The sequence below is a fragment of the Mchenga conophoros genome, linkage group LG7 (assembly GCF_057382185.1).
Source record: "Mchenga conophoros isolate Kocher_MC1m ecotype Shallow Benthic linkage group LG7, M_conophoros_male_GT1.1, whole genome shotgun sequence".
Lineage (NCBI taxonomy): Eukaryota > Metazoa > Chordata > Actinopteri > Cichliformes > Cichlidae > Mchenga > Mchenga conophoros.
This window is the reverse complement of record NC_140532.1, coordinates 18,250,385-18,267,032: the sequence shown is the minus strand read 5'-3', so window position 1 is coordinate 18,267,032 and position 16,648 is coordinate 18,250,385. Positions and strand designations below refer to the sequence as shown.

The 16,648-nt window shown below is 41.3% G+C and overlaps 1 protein-coding gene across 1 annotated transcript in view; it reads left to right on the top strand.

The window, feature by feature from the left end:
* The window catches only part of nell2a (neural EGFL like 2a), a 90,676-nt gene extending 79,045 nt beyond the window's left edge, over window positions 1-11,631 (top strand). The window contains exons 17-20 of the mRNA XM_085282707.1: window positions 1,434-1,627; window positions 5,451-5,627; window positions 8,608-8,832; window positions 10,814-11,631. Coding sequence (XP_085138833.1) covers window positions 1,434-1,627; window positions 5,451-5,627; window positions 8,608-8,832; window positions 10,814-10,855 — 638 coding nt within the window. The 3' untranslated portion in view covers window positions 10,856-11,631. The remainder of the gene's footprint in view (window positions 1-1,433; window positions 1,628-5,450; window positions 5,628-8,607; window positions 8,833-10,813) is intronic.
* The last annotated feature ends 5,017 nt before the right edge of the window (window positions 11,632-16,648 follow it).

The window sequence follows — 16,648 nt, the reverse complement described above, 5'->3', positions numbered from 1 at the left end:
CTGACAGAAAATGACAATGAATCCACATTTTTACACAGATTTTGCCTTTCAAAGGCATGTGGTCTTAAACTTTTCATCAGCTGTAAAACAGCCTGTTTCAGTTAAAGCATTGTTTTCAATAAATTGCATGCTCAAAAAAACATTTTGTCTCTCTCCCATTTCTTCTTGTTGCATTTTGAAGCTTACTTTGAACCTTGTTAAGATCCAACCATGCAAAATATGTTTGGTTTTTTTTTGACATTTTTCAAGTGGTCCAAAAATTTTGATATGGACTGTTGAGCATTTCTCATCTGTCTGCTATTTCAACCCCTCCATCACCCCAGCATCCAACCTGAGTGATCTCAGAGCACAAATGCCCAACTTTACTGTAGCGACTCAGTTTTCAAGTTATTTGACTTAATTAGAGTAAAGCCTGCTCAAGAGGATAAGGCACCTACTTTATCAATATTTGACCTTAATTTTTTCAAGTCCTTGCATTAATTGAGGATTAAATTCCAGTTCATACATTTCAGCAATGCAAGAATGCCACAGACCGCTATTAATGGCAACACCCATTCATTTTCTATTGACAGGCTTTTTATGCCTCATTTTTATCACATCATTAAGTCCCTCTCTTTGAGTCCCAGTATCAGGATTGAGGGCTTCAAATTACAACAGCCGGCACTGAAAATAGTGCTTCTGAAATCTGAACCTTAAGAAAAAAAATCTTAAGTGATCCACTTTGAAAAACTCACTTAACTTTTGAGATGTTTTTTTTCGGTGTTGTTTTATTTTTGAAACGTTTGTGTGCCTGTATGATTGCATAGATATGTTGTTAGGAGTTGCGTTTTCCTTCCTAAAAATATCACATTTCCTTTTGCAGCCTGTTCATTTTCGGAAACATTCTCTCTGATTCAGCCTGTCAGAAAAAAGTGTCAGCTGTCAAAACGGAAACCCTCAATCTACAGTAACAATAGTGCTAGCGCTGCTCCACTCGTTGACCCAATCTTAGCTGTCAGTTTGAGTTGTGAGAGGAAAAGGAGGGAGAAAAAAGTGCATTAAAACCACCCTAAAAAAAATAGCCTGTGTGTTCGTCACAAAGCAAAGTTATAATTTTGCCAAAAGTGGGTTTCTGGGTTACATTACAGCTGTATACTGCGTGTTCTCAGCAAGATTTGAAAAATGTTCTATTGCTGCACGTTACAATTGCATTTCAAATCCTCTATTCAGCGATTTTCACATACAGAGAGGCAGGGCACTGTTGTCCTGAAAGAGATAAAAGCATGGCTGCTCACCGACATATAAGAGCATCAACGTTTACAGGGAAAACTGCTTTTACCTTATCGCCCTGCTATTAAAGCAACATTACTGGTCTTGTAATAAAAAAAAGAAAGAAGAAACTGTTATCTGCACAGAGCATATGTATGATGTCATGCTTTTTGTATTCCCTGCAGATATTAATGAATGCAAGACAGGAAGGAACACCTGTGCCAACGACACAGTGTGCTTCAACCTGGAAGGAGGCTATGACTGTCGGTGCCCCCACGGGCACAACTGCACCGGCGACTGTATCCATGACAACAAGGTCAAGCACAGCGGGCAAATCTGGGTGCTGGACAGCGATAGGTGCTCGGTGTGCTCCTGCCAGGTAATGAACAGGCTGAGACATATGCAGAGAATACAGAGACAAGGAAAGCTGAGAGGAAAAGCAAAGAAACAAACAAACCAAGAACAGAGTAACAAAGCAGAGGTAAATGGATCCGCTGAAACAGAAAGAGGCAGACAAGTGAAAAGACGAGGAAACGTGTCCACGGCTGTATATAGCCGAGTAATGATTTCCCCTGTCTCTCTGACGCGTGCACACTTTTACAGTATGTGCGTTCAGCTGATCCAGGCGTGAAACGTTTTCAGCGCTGTTATTTTTCACTCTGCTTTCCAAGTGTTTAAACCAGAAATACAATAATATAACAAAGCAAATGTAAACCTGGTTTTCTTTCGGAATGATGTTGTTCCCCACAGGACCAATCAGCAGCAAGCGTCACTTTGTTTTATCCTGTAGTCAGAGTGCTTCTCTTTAAACAAGCAGTGACATTTTATTAAAACAACAACTAAAGCGCAGCAGTGCAACAAATGATTCTTTCCCTTTTTAATTTTTAATTAGACATGACATGTGATAATTGATGTAGGACAAATGGGAGACCACCTTTGGGCACTGTCACACCCCATCAACAGCAAACATTTGCACCCAGCTTTGGCAACTTTGAAGTGCGAATTAGCTCCTGAGTGACCTTTCGAAATTCAAAAAGTCTAAAAATGTAAAATCGTCTTAGCAAATTGCATTTCATTTACTGCCTCTGTGGAAATTGGAAATTGTAGCATTCACCCAGTCATGGTAAACAGATGGCAAGAAGTGCAACTACAGATTTTCGTCATGCTACAGTGATTGCTGTTGATTTCTTAGCAGCTAAAGAAAGAGGTACAAGTCTCAAAAAGCTGTTGGAGATTAAAACAGAGGTAGAAAGGCTCAAAATTGACCGTAATACGCATTGTATTTATTATTTTTCCCAGTTTTTGCTATTTTCTTAATGACAGAACAGTTTTAAATCTTTGCAGTATTGTACAGAAATAGCTTGATTCTTTATTAATGATTGGCTTTTACATATAACAAGCCACAGGTGAGGATATTTCAGTTTGTCCTTCTTTGTAAAGAGATCATTAAAAGTCACCAACACTGACTGTAACCAGTGGCTAAGGGCAGTAAAGCAAATGTATTTCAGTAATAACCAGAAGGCTCCTGGTTCCAGTCTCACATCTCCTTTTTCTTTTTTTAGTCTTTTGGCCTGCCAGCTTCCTAAATGACTCTTCCCTTAATATTAATTTAATAATGTGTGTGGAGCTAAACATTTATTACCGGCAGAAGATCAGACAATTTACCACACGTGTAACTTTCAGTCTTTATTACCTCTGTCTGGGAGGTTATGTTTTTGGTAGCATTTGCATGCATGGCGTTCTGTCCGTTAACACGATAGCTTGAAAAGATTTGAATGAATTCTGATCAAACTTACATCCACCAAGGTCTCCAAGGTCAATGTAATGATTTCAAAAAGCTATTTTAGAAATTATACTTACAATTTTACATTTGACCCCCAACCTCTCCTTCCTCTCCTAAAGGTCAAAACAATAATAATACTTTTTAGTGCTATTTATTACAACTATGTTTGTTCCTGCCGTTGTTTGTATTGAGAACATATAGGCATATAGGGAATGATATATGGGGATTGTAAATATCATGTTAGTTTGAACCTCTGGCCACTTCTTTAAGGTCAAATAATGCCAACCTTCATAAAATGTCCCGTATCTTATTATATTATATAATAAGTTTATTCATGCTCAGTTATTTACAAATGAAACATCCATTCATCAATTATTTTCCGCTTGTCCAATTTAGGATCGTGAGGAGGCGGGAGCCTGTTCCAGCTTCCATAGGGTGAGGGGTAGGGTATACTCTAAACAGGTCGCCTCCTACATAACGTTTATATACAAAATACAATACTCTTCCCTTAAAAGTAAATACAGCTCAGATAGGGAGTTGTCTTGGCGTAGGTTTGTGCTGTCTGAGTGCTTTTCGTCTTAGATATGCAGTCTGCTAGGCTAATTCTCTAGCTAGTAATGTAGCAATAACGCTAACTGAAAATGCATGAAAATGTGAATGAATTTTGATCTGATGCTTTTTGCATGACTAGAGTCCTAAAATCAGGATGTATGTATGGGTGGATGGATGGAGATGATGCAGTAGTGGTGAGCAACTTAATTAAAGCGCATGAGCTACTCTCTCTATATAGTCCTTTTTAAAGGTCTATCAGAGTGATCGGGGCTCTTGATGTACTTGTTTTGATTGATTCCTGACATCAAAGTGACAAGGCATCTGGGAACAGTTGGTCCAGAAAACTCATTCCATCATCTTAAACACATTTTTTTCCTCCATGATTATCAGGTCACAGAGCAGTCATACTTTGCATTTCAGCATTTCACTCAACCTAATGCCAAGTGTCTGGCGGCAGTGGAAGGTGATTATAGTGGATTAGTGTCGGTAGTGAATGATCAAGCAGCAAATTATTCATTTGATTACAAAGGTCCAGGGCAGAAATGGCTCCCTAATTAAATGAGTCATATTAATTGATTTGAGAGATTGAAGAGCTGCCTGTCAAAATTAGTTGTATTGAGCAGTTCAGTGAGCAGAGGAGTAAACATGTTATTGTTTTGGAAGTGGGTGGACACAGCCGGATATTACATGGAGAGCTGCGATTAACTGAAGAGGGGAAACCAAAGTCAAACCCCAGAAAAAAGACAAAGAGCATCCAGCCCGAGGTCAAGCAGTACACAAATAGTTCATTGTTTTGCTCTGATTGCAGTGCTGACGGGTGGAGTGTAACCCATCGATGCATCTGGACCAATTTCAAAAACATGTTCAGAAAAAAATATCAAAATACCAGGTTAACTGGCAACATTGAATGCATTCCTGACAATTCTTTACAAAAAATGTAAAGGAATGAAAGGTAGACTTTATTGTCAGTTTTGTTACAAAAAAGAAATCATACTCATGCTCTTTGAAATCAATTTTCAATCCATTCTATTAACTCCTTTTTCAGCTCAGGGCTGGGCACTCAAGCCTATCCGAGCTGTCGTCGTGCAAAATGTAGGGGACCTTTAAAATACTCAAATTTAATTTTGTGCTCTATAGTTAATTCGGACTTCCTATTTTTACAATCGTCTGTATCCATCCTGAGCCGGGAAATATGTAACCGTATGAATATCCACAGAAAAATATCCAAATATTAGAATTAAACAGTAACAAGAAGGCAAAACGGCGATTAAAATGGGATTGGATGGAAAATTTGCACGCTATTATGAATGGGTGCTGTTGGGCTCGGGATACTAGACATGCGTTTGAAACACCGTGATTAATGCACATATAAAGATTCTGTGGAAACAATCAACAGAAGTTCCTGTTCCTTTCACCACCTTCTGGCTACTGCAGGGTCGTTCTGATTATTTTCATTATCAATTATCATGCAATTCTTTTTTCTTCTCTCTCAACCAATTCATAGTTAATTCTTAAAATCTTAGAAAATCCTAAAAAGCTTAAAACTCCTACCACGCTTTCTCAAAGCTGCCGATTATTTCCTGTACTCTGATGAGTTTGGAAGGAGTCTGAAAACACTGAGAACACCACGCTGATGAATAGAAACTATGCATCAGTACGCATAGAGTACACACTTTAATCTGGCGTGTCATAAATTGCTGCTTCAGAACAGTTTTCTTGGCATGAGCTAGACTGCCTTCATTACATTATTAATCATCAACATGTATGTTTAATGATCCCATCAAAGCAGAGGCCTTTGTCTGTGCGTGCAGCTGTTTTGGCCCATGCGTCATCCTGTGCTCAGTGCTCAGTTGTGCTCCCCACGCAGGCCGGCCAAGTGATGTGCCGCAGGATGGTGTGCGACTGCGACAATCCCAACGCCGACCTGTTCTGCTGCCCCGAGTGCGACCCTCGACTTAGCAGCCAGTGTCTGCATCAAAACGGCCTGCTCACCTACGGCAGCGGGGACACGTGGGTGGAGAACTGCCAGCAGTGTCAGTGCCTGGTGAGTAAAGGGCGCTTGTACCAACCCCCTCCTGCACGTTGATAATATTTCAAAGAGCGCAGGTATTTAACGCTTTCGTGCAGTGTCGTTTAAGGTGATAGCGAAGACAACATAGGCCTTCGTTGCCGTGCCGCAGTGCCCACACGAGAGATGTAACAAATACTCCAGTCTCCATGGAAATGCTCATGAATGAGAGATGTGCTCTGCGAAAAAAGTCAAGGAAAGATGTTTTGTGGCAAGAGGGGGGGAGTGATTAAGAGGTGAATAGGGAGGTTGCAGAGAGGAGAAAATGAAGATTTCTTTCTTCTGCACAAGTGGAAAACCAAAGCAAGTGATTACTGAAATTTTAAAGAATTCAAAGAACTGTAAGGGCTGCTCTCTGCTGTGCTGGAATTACACGTTTTACTGGAGAAGACATTCAAGGTTAGGGGAACAGTGTCGCCTATGAGGTGGGAGGGTGAAACAGGGAGTGTTATTCCTGTGCTTTGAGGAGGTTCTGCAGCGTGTATGTCTGAGGTGCTAGTTTCGAGTGTCCTCTACATCTAATCCCATTTCCCATTCGAAACAAAACAGCATTTCGTTCACTACACAGATCTTTCTCAGTCAGACGTATGCGCCGCTTTCTTTGTGTTCACATCTTCTGCTGCGTTGACCTTTTCAAGGTTTTAACAGTGTTTATGTTGAAGCAACAGGGAGGCGTTTTGCGTTTCCCAACAAACCTGACAAAAACAATAAATCTTCCCACCTGTGTTGCCCCTCTTACCATATTACCATATGCATATCACATGCAAATTGAAGGCTTTAGATTCTACCCCACTGTCTTCTCCTAACCCCACCCCTTCCTCCAACATGCTGTAACACTCACCCACACCAGTGTCAGTTCCTCTGTTGAATGACTCACAAACCGTCTTTGCTTTGGATCTCAGAGCAGCACTTTACAACTCTTGTTTTTCTATTTATTTCATCCTCTTTTTGTTGCCTTTAAAGATCAGCCGTACTTGCAGCTAAGATACCATAAATTGGCTCCACTCTGACAGATTTATGGTCTGAGTAGCAATAGCAATGTCATTTCCTCTCGCACCCCTCCCTCCCTCTATTGTAATGCCGTCCTGATGCCTGGACCTGAGAGCTGCTTTTTTGGATTTCTTACAGCGAGCCATTATAGAAGAGCTTGAAAATCACCGCTCAGCAGAGGGGCAGCGGGGAAGCGCAGTTGGCTGAAAATGGGTTTGCTTCAGCATCGCTCTCGCTGAAACAGTACTCAGTGTAGGCCCTCGTGTTGACACGAGCAGACACGAGCACATTTGAGATTGCAGGCACGCCTGTAACAACACACACACGCACACACACACACACACAATGTAAACATAGTATACGTGTGCTTGAAAATCTGCACACATCCTACATATGTCCACATGTACGCACAGATAGACATAAAACATGCTCAGTTTAAGATGCACAGAGGCGCACGCAGAGCAAAGGGCCACCAGCACACGCAGTACAAAGAGCAGCACTTGAAAGGGAGAAGGCTGCTCCCGCGATACCGTACTGGGGCTCCAGTAGCGTGACAGGGACGTGAAATGAACCTTGAATGCTGCTACACTTAGCAGAGGCATGGCTGTCCAGACTCAGCGGGGGCCTTAAAATACACAGTGACAGCAGGGAGATGGGCAAAACATTCTCTCAAGTCCAAGATGTGAATCCTTTTGTATGAACCGTGCAATCATTTGAAATCAAGAGTGTGGCCTTTGCAGACCGCGCACACGCGGGCCACTTGCAATTTGCCATCTTGTTAAATCACCAAAATATCAAAGAAACCATTGATTTTTACAACCATACATGTAGATAGTAGCTTCATTTTTGAGAATAAAAATGGCATAATTATTGCAGGCTAATTCCCAAGCAAAGATAAATGTCACCAGTTCTAATTTCCCAGAGGCATTTTGTAACATTCAGTCTTAAAAACAGCAAATCTTTACATCTAGAGATTAAATAGCAGTGAGATATCGTGAATGGAGACATATTAAAAAATGATTTCATCTGAAGTATCACAAAGATATCAAAGTCCAGCGTCAGTTGTTTGTAAAAAGCTGTGCCCGACATCAGCCTCTCCTGTATGATAACAGACCACATCTGCATAAACAGACAAAGATGACATCGTCTCCTATCACAGTGTGGAACAGATACCTGAGGCTACACTCAATCCCTCCCTCTGGCAGCGAGCAGAAAGTGCCACTCGGGGGGATTTCCCACTTCGAATGTTTACACACAGCACAGAAGCAGGGAGTGGGCATTAGCTCTGTGTGAGAGCGCGCTTTATAGCCAGCCTAATTTACTACAACATTTTTGAAACGCTGAGTCAGATGATTTTGAGAGATATTGAATATCCCCGGTGGGACACTTGCATCAAACCTCACCATGCGTGCGCACCCCTTTTATATCTGCTGGTGTGCTTAAACATAAACAGTCTGAACTCATATTTCATTTCAATAAGGCGCGCGGCAGATATGCACATGTATGACAGCACGAGCAGAAGTGGGTCAGGACAGAATGATGTAGAGTACAGTTCGGTTAAGAGTTGCAAGGATGGACAAAATCTATGACCCGTTTTCTCAGGCCAGTAAAAACGGCAGCGGCAAAAATCCAAGAAGGCTTTCTGCGCCGAAAGTTTGCTGTAAGATTAATAGGAGAACAACGAGACTAGAACAAGTCAATTAGAAAGGTGGAACATTTACCTCCACAGTCTGGAAAAACTGCTGACGCTGCCGGAAGACTGTGCCGCTCATCTTTATTTTTCTAGCTTCCTTACAAGTCGAGACGGTCCCTCCAGCATACAAATACACTACGTCAGGAGAAATGTGCATTTGAGTGAATAACTTGTTTAGACACAGGAAATGCAAAGTGCATTTGCAGTGATTATTTTTCTTTTTCTCTCTCTCTGCTCGGCTATCCTTTTCAAATTCCATCTCCACCTTCGCAGCAGGGGCAGGTGGATTGCTGGCCTCTGCCGTGCCCGCCTGTGGACTGCGAGTTTACTGTGGTGCCCGAGGGCGAGTGCTGTCCCCGCTGTGTCACCGACCCCTGCCAGGCCGACACCATCCGCAACGACATCACCAAGACATGTACGGACGAGCACAACATCTCACGCTTCAGCGGCTCCTCCTGGATTAAACATGGCACAGAGTGCACTCTGTGCCAGTGCAAGGTAAGCTGCTAGTCCTGCCGGCAGCATGGAAACAGCAAATTACAGTTTCTCTAGTTCGTGGCAGGCAAGACACAAAAGAAAAATGGCTTGAAAAGTGAGAACCCTTTGTGCTTTTTCAGGGGGCAAAAACAGAGTACTAGTATTTGCAACAGAAAGGCAATTTGTGCATCTTTAACACCTCACAGAAGTTGAATTTACCAGTTGTTGTAAAAGGGCAGTTATTGGGAGCTATTTAGTTAAACCAAGATGCACACAGTAATTGCTGTGGGGAAAAAAATGAATCTAATATTCATTCTAAGAACAAGACGGCTGCTGTATCAATTCAAATAAATAAGATATGATGTTCTGTTCCGCAATTATTCCCTTTCTAATTTTGAGTTTATTAGATCATAGATTACATGTTTTATTTATATTTATTAACAAGAATGCAGTTTTCTGTGAAGCAGAACTTTGATACTTTCGGGAAATGTGCTTTTTATTTTTCTTGTTTAGGATTAGATGAGAATGTCTTACTCGGATGCACTGCACTGTATTTCTGCTAAATATGAAGCTGCAGTCGGTTAGATTAAAGCTAGAAACAGGCTCTGTTGAGTGGTAATAAACCTACCAGCTCCTTTAAAGGTCACTAATTAACATTTTTAATTAGTTGTTAATTAGGGTGTAAAAATAAGTTATAGGTTTACAATGTAACGTGCTGGCCTGCTTCTTGGTTCGGAGCGGCAACTTGCTGTAAATCCACTGGTTGCCTCGCAACCTCAGAGTGATGACAAGACTCCTGTTTCAGGTCTGTAACCTGAGTTATAATGAGCAATTTTTTTTTTAAATGTAGAACTGTTCTTTTAAATGAAAATGAACTGAAATTCTGGCAGCGTCATTTTTCCTGGCCTCTGGCTCGGCTGCAGCAGGAAATCATGGATGTATTCTTCCCTCTGCTAAAGGAGCACACAGGTTTGAGGATGAAGTGCTGAAAACGTCTGGAGAAACACTCACATCAGCAGCTCAAGTAAATCAGATGGAGAAAGCTGCTCTTCGTGAGTTTTTATTTTGCAGCGCTGAGCAGTCACGGGGAGAGTAAACTATGCAGGCAATATCCTCTTCATTACCAAATGTGAGCGTAAATTGTTTGCCTGAGCTTTAGGACTTAATCCACCAAGGCTGACTCCCTCACTTGAAATTCTACTATTAAATATTCTCGTCGCGCGTGCCTGCAATGATGTCCGCATCTCAGACAGAAAATAACAGCTATTCTCTGAGGACTTTCAATAAACATCATAATTTTTGGAATCTCTACCATCCATTCATCTATCCAGCCATTTTCTTCTTCTATGCGAGTCAGGGTCGCAGGGGAGGGGAGGCATCTTTAGGTTATGCATCTTTTTTTGGGGGGGGGGCAAATTTTATTTAAGCACGCAGTTTTTAAATTCACCTAAAAACAGTCCTTGGAGTAGCAGCTTTACAATGCAAGCCTAAAATTAAAAACCTTGGCCTCTTGGATACTTGAAATGCAGCATCCTCACCCTCATCACCAGGCCAGCTAGAGATTTTCGACATTGCTTTGTGGAAATATCAAAAGTGTAAATTTGAAAGTAATTATAAAGAGTCAGTTTTCTGATTCAACAGAAATGAAGCACAGCAATTTTTCATCCTTTTAGTTTTAGCATTAACACTCAGCCTCTTCACTGTGCATGAGTTTTATTTTTTAGAACAAATGCAGCATAGTCCCAACTACAGGGACGTCCGGGGTACACGCATCGTAGAAGGGGTTAAACCAAAGTGACTCTGTGACCGTTCACATTTCTCAGTGAGAAATCGCCACCTTGTATCAGTTAGCGCCCAGACAAACTCTAAATACCAAACCAAGTCTGTGTGCCGCAGCACTGCTGTTACCCAAAAATATTATCTGGTTGAAAAAACGAGCTGCCCTGAGGTTAAATTGTAACAAACTTGTGCCTCTCTTCTTTCTCTTTCTTTGTGTTTCCAGAATGGACACATCTGTTGCTCAGTGGATCCCATGTGCCTTTAGTCCTGGCAGATCTGAAGGCACCTGTACAGTGTTCTCCATGTAAAAAAATACAAAAAAAATACATAAAAAATAACACCATCCCTGTGTCTCTTCACTGTCCTCCTCACAGACGTGGGTCACATAGTGTTTGCGTTGTAAGGATTTGTTTTGGCCTGCTGAATCAGATGGGTGGAAGTTCAGAATAACACACCCAGTGTCACATTGTCAAATACAGACAATTGTAAAAAAAAATGTAACCTTTCAGGTATTTTTCTTTCCCTTCTGATTAGCCACAGTTGATTGTATGTTCTGTACAGTAAACTCCACCCATCTGGTGCTAAGCTTTAACTCGTAGAGCAAATACTCTATGACCGGCGCCTGCTTCCTCAACTCCTTTATACCAAATGCAAATGTATATCATACCAAACAGATGATGGACTACGGTTTCCTGAAACCCACCACTTTGTTATGTCTCACCACTTAGAGTGAACCTTTAAGGATCACCATTCCCCACTCCCAATCATTGCTACATGAAACTGTAAAATATTACTATTACTGGCATGACTCTGCTTGATGTCCAAATATTTTTTGATTTCTAAATTCTCGATGATGATGATGATGATGATGATGATACATTAGCTAGAGCAAAGGCAGTTAGCATAAGGTTCCGTTGCCACATTTGAGTCGTCTAAATTATGTGGTGCTTTGCAGCATTTTGTTCCATTTCTCTTTTTTGTAATTTTTTTTCCAGCTTGTTATTGTGTAATAGTGAAATAAAGTATTTCCATTTACATTAATTGCTTGTCTTTTTCTTATGTAATTTGGATTTATCACGATTTAACAGATATGAGATTTTATTGGCCATACAGTGGCTTCAATTAGATTTTTAGGTTTCTGGGTTCACTGTTAGTTTGTAAAACACAAACATGCATTACAAAATGTTTGCGATTATTCCAACAAAGAAGAAAATCTGATTAACTTTAGGTAGCAGACGTGTTTGTCTGTACTCATCCTCCAGCATGACTGCACCGATGAATGTATAGCGTGGGAACAAATGGAGAAGGGATTGTAACCATGTGCTGTAGCGCCTGAGCAGATTAGACTATATCATCTTACAGTCTGCATACATAAAACTGGATTTATTAGATCCATGTGGCACAGCATGACATGCAGTAAACTTTGCTGAAGTCTCAGAGTGTAAGACACTGTGACTGTTCAGAGGAAAAGACCCCTAAAAAGGAAATCAGGCAGATTAAAGTCTTAAATCCATTTTCTAATCATTTCTAGGAGATTGAAAATATGCAAACAAAGGTGTGGACAAAAAGTTAAAAACCTCCCCTCTTTCTCATTGCACATCCCCTCCTTTCCTCTCCTTCGATCCTAGTCACTCCAATCAGAGATGTGAGCTGAGCCATTGAGTATATAACATGATGTAGTATTGCTCCAGAGCCTTATTTTAAAGCAATCTCAAGCCCAACTACACCTGTGCTTTGTGAAGTCAGAGGTAACACTGTTTGCATTTTTTTAAATATTCATGGCTGTTTTAATTAAAGTTGCAATGTGGCAAGATATCACACCCTCTGTCTCACACACATACAAATACTGGAAAAAAAACCCAAACCCTGAATCACATGCCTCACAATCATCTTAAAAACCGAAACAATACAAATCACTGCTTGTTTGAAGAATCACCCACCACGGTTTATGTATTCTGGCTGTGTGCCACGCCTCTTTTATATGCTGATGCACAGGATACACCTGCGCATCCTCGATCATAGCTCCTCTGCAAGCCCGCCTTCTCCTCTCTGATCCATTTTAGCAATTCAGAAATCCTTCAACATGGGATACTGAGATTGATTTCCGGGTCCCAGGCAGGAGGACGTAAAAAGAGGAGACGAGGAACCCTACACATAAGAAAAACAGAGGGAACAAAGAAAGCCCACAAGCAGAGTGAAAACAAAAAAATGTCTGGACAGCTTGAGATTGTGAAGTCGATCGGACAAAGAGCAAAAGGGCAGTGGAGGACTTTATAGACTATGTCAACTGGCAGACTGGCTACAGGTGAGGCAAGAAACGGCTGTGGAAACTAAACATACAGGGAGTGACTTGAGCATGAAACAAACACACTACTTATGTAGTTATATTTTACAGACAGATTACCCAGTTTATAAAATATGACGCATCATTAGTCGATTCAGGTAGCCATGTGTACATAAAACACTTAAAACGAATTTCCCTTCCACGGGTTGCAGCAGTAAAACATTTTAATGTGAACGCATCGGTCATATTATTGCAGTCACACATTAAAAATGAAATAAACACTGATAGATTGACTGATTATGAATGCTGGTGTATATTTGATGCCTTGCACATAAAAGATGGTTTGTAAACGTGCCCTTTTAGAACCATCGCCAGGCTTGTGTTAAGATTAGATATAAAAATGATCTGCTTTGAATAATATCTTTTTCCATTAAAAAAATCCAATGCCTTTTTACTACTCCTAGTTCTGTGAAAAAATGAATAACCAGACACAAAATGCGTCCTACCACACTCAAAGACCTTGTTCTCAGTGTTTGTGCCACGCAAGCTTGGCTTTAAGTTTAAGCTGCTCGTGATTCACTTCCAAACTAGCTGTGACGGTGCACACCTTACACTCAGGTTGGGGGAACTTTACGCTTTTGACTGATGAATTGGAATTAGTGCCACGCTGTGAACGTACATTATTCTGCACAGTGAAGCTCAAACAATTAAGAGAACAAACACTGATCAAAACTAATTTGTTCTGAGGAAAGTCAGAGATTTTGTCCCCCGCAGATATTGTACACTGGATAAGTAAATTTGTGTGATTTATAGATCTAACAGCGTTCTATCAGTGATTGGATTTTATACAAAGCCCCGTGTGGTGGATACACTTTCATGTCTGCATATTTGGATGCAGAGCAACGACTGCCGCAATTGTAGCACATGGATTCCTCTCTCCTCCTGACTTTGTCCTGTGCCTTTGGAGATGGTAGTAATACTTGTATCGCAGAAGAGCACTTAAAGCTCCTAATATAATTATCTATCCCTTCACAGCCACAGACAAATGAGTTCAGCCCGGAGATGGCTTTATTTCCCTGTGGAAAAGTCTCTCTCCACGAACTGATTCTACCTCGCAGCTGCTTACATTAACAAACACGCAACGTAATGGGGGCCCATTTATATTCCAACACACACTCTGCTCACTTGAGCCTTTTTTTTTTGTTTCTGCATCGCTCTCGCTCCAAAAACTTTTTTTAACTCAGGTTATCATGACTCCAAACTCATCCCTGAGTTGAATGATAGGGCAGTGGACAGTGTGCAGTGGACAGTTCACAGCGGCTGCTCGTTGGTTGGCAAGGGCACCATCTGGCCTGCTTTGGTCCAGTGGCTTCTAGCTGGTGGTGGCATGAAGCCAGTGGGCACCTGAGTAGTGGTGGCACAGCAGGGCAGACTGGTCCTCCAGCTGGCTCCTAAATGTCCAATTTTCCATGGCAGTGCTGAACCCTCTGCAACAGATGCCTGTACCCACGGGGAGTCCACTTCACTGCCTGTCCTATATTCACTGTTAATGACCACACATATCATTGTGATTGTAGCTGGTGAAGCAAGGCAACAGTGAAAAGTCAGTTTTACTTTAAGTGTGGAGTTTAAATCAAGAGAAAAAAAAACGCATTAGTAATACATTTGGGCTGACATGTCATTTTCAGTGATCTTATAGCCTTCAAATTGCTCTAATTGGTCTGCAAAATCCACTGCACTCTGAAGAATGAGAAGGGTCTTTATCTGACAAAAAGATACCAGGAGCATGCAATAATACAATCACCTGAAAATCATCTTTTTTGGACTTGGCAATCTCATGCATGTACTATGTGTAGGGAATTACATGGACATGTGCAGTTTATAGCATTTGCGTGTATTTGTACCTCTTATCGCTGCAGGGTAAACTCTGTTCATTCTGCTTATTTGTCACAGCTTGTGCGGGATTGACTTAATGCATAAGCATGTAGTGCATGAGCCAAAGCAAGAATGGAAGCCGCTTTGAATTGTCTGTGTTACAGCAAACATCCACACAAGTGCTCACTGTGCCCACAGCACCTATAGCTTTTGGTTCCAGCTTCAACTGTGGGTGCAGCCAAAGGTGCTACAATCAGGATATTTAGTACTGATTATTTCATATGAACTTGTTTTTAATCGACGAAGAACCTCCTCAGGAGATTAACAAAACTGTATTATACAGTTTAGTATACAGACCCCCATTTTGGTTTCAGAACTGTCTTAATTCTTTGTAGCACTGACTCAACAAGTTGCTGGAAACCAGGAGGTGTGCTATCCTGCTGGAAGCAGCAGTCGGAAAGCAGGGAACGCTGTGGTCACAAAGAGATGGGCACGGGCGGCAACAATGCTCAGGTAAGCTGTGGTGTTTACGCAATTCTGAATTGGGACTAAGGGGCACAAAGTGAGCCAAGAAAATATCCCACACACCACCGATAGCAAATTTGGTGGATACACGCGTTCATGATGGTTACACCAAATTCTGACCCTGCCATCTTAATGTCACAGCAGCAATCAAGTCTCAACATTTCTCCAGGCTTTTATTGTCCAATTTTAGAAAACTGAAGCCTCAGTACCAGTAGTGGTACCCAGTGTGGTCTTCTGCTAGTGCAGGCCATCTGCTTCAATGTTTTGATGCTTTTTCCTCAGTTGCAAAGAGTGTTTTTTTGTTTCTTTAATTACTGTTGCCTTCCTATCAGTTCCATGCATTCCGGACACTCCTCTCTGACTGTTGGCATCTGCGTAATTTTGTGCTGAACATTTGGGGGATCAAGATCTCTGTCTAAATAAATAAATAAATCTGGGTAAATTCCCAGATGATTAAACATAAACATGCAACTATTTTGCTGGTAATACCTGAAATGAGTAAAGAAAATCAACAGCCTATTTATGCAAGATAATTCATAATTTTATTGGGGAGTTATATTGGTTGGGTCTCATTACTGAAGGGGGGGGGGTCATAACCCCCCTAACCCTCCTCGAAATTACACCCCTGTCTCTTGGTCAGTTGCTATGACTTACTATTTCAGTCTTTTGAATATGTGGCTTTACAGCTGAAGGCCCCATCCAAAGTTGTGTTTCTTAATGTTTACAGGCCTCCCAAATACTGCACAGACTTTTTTAATGACCTCAGTGAACTGCTGTCTGTGATCTGTGTTGATTTTGACTGTGTAATTATTGCTGGGGATTTTAACATTCATGTGGACAACCCTCAGGACAAAGGGACTAAAGACCTGAGTAACACTCTGGGCAACTTTGGGCTGACTCAGCATGTAACAGAGGCCACACATAATAGAGGACACACTCTTGACCTACTGATCTCCAAAGGCCTGAGCATTTCAAAGGTTACTGTGTCTGATGTGGGCCTGTCTGATCATTACTGTGTTTTCTTTGAAAGTAAAATCTCAGCCCACACAAATATATCAACAACAGTGATCACAAAACGGTGTATAACTGAACACAGTAGTGCAATTTTTAACCAGGTCTTCCCATTAACACCTGACCTGTCCAGAGGGTCAGTCAATGAGCTCGTCAATAGCTTCAATGCTAACATGTTAAATGTAATGGACACTATTGCTCCCATTAAGGTGAAGGTTATCTCTGGAAGGAAAAAGTCTCCATGGAGAAACTCCACACTGGTGAAAAATGAAAAAAGAGAGTGTAGGAAAGCTGAGCGCAGATGGAGAAAAACAAACCTCCAGGTTCATTATGACATTTATAAAGAGAAACTTCACAATTATA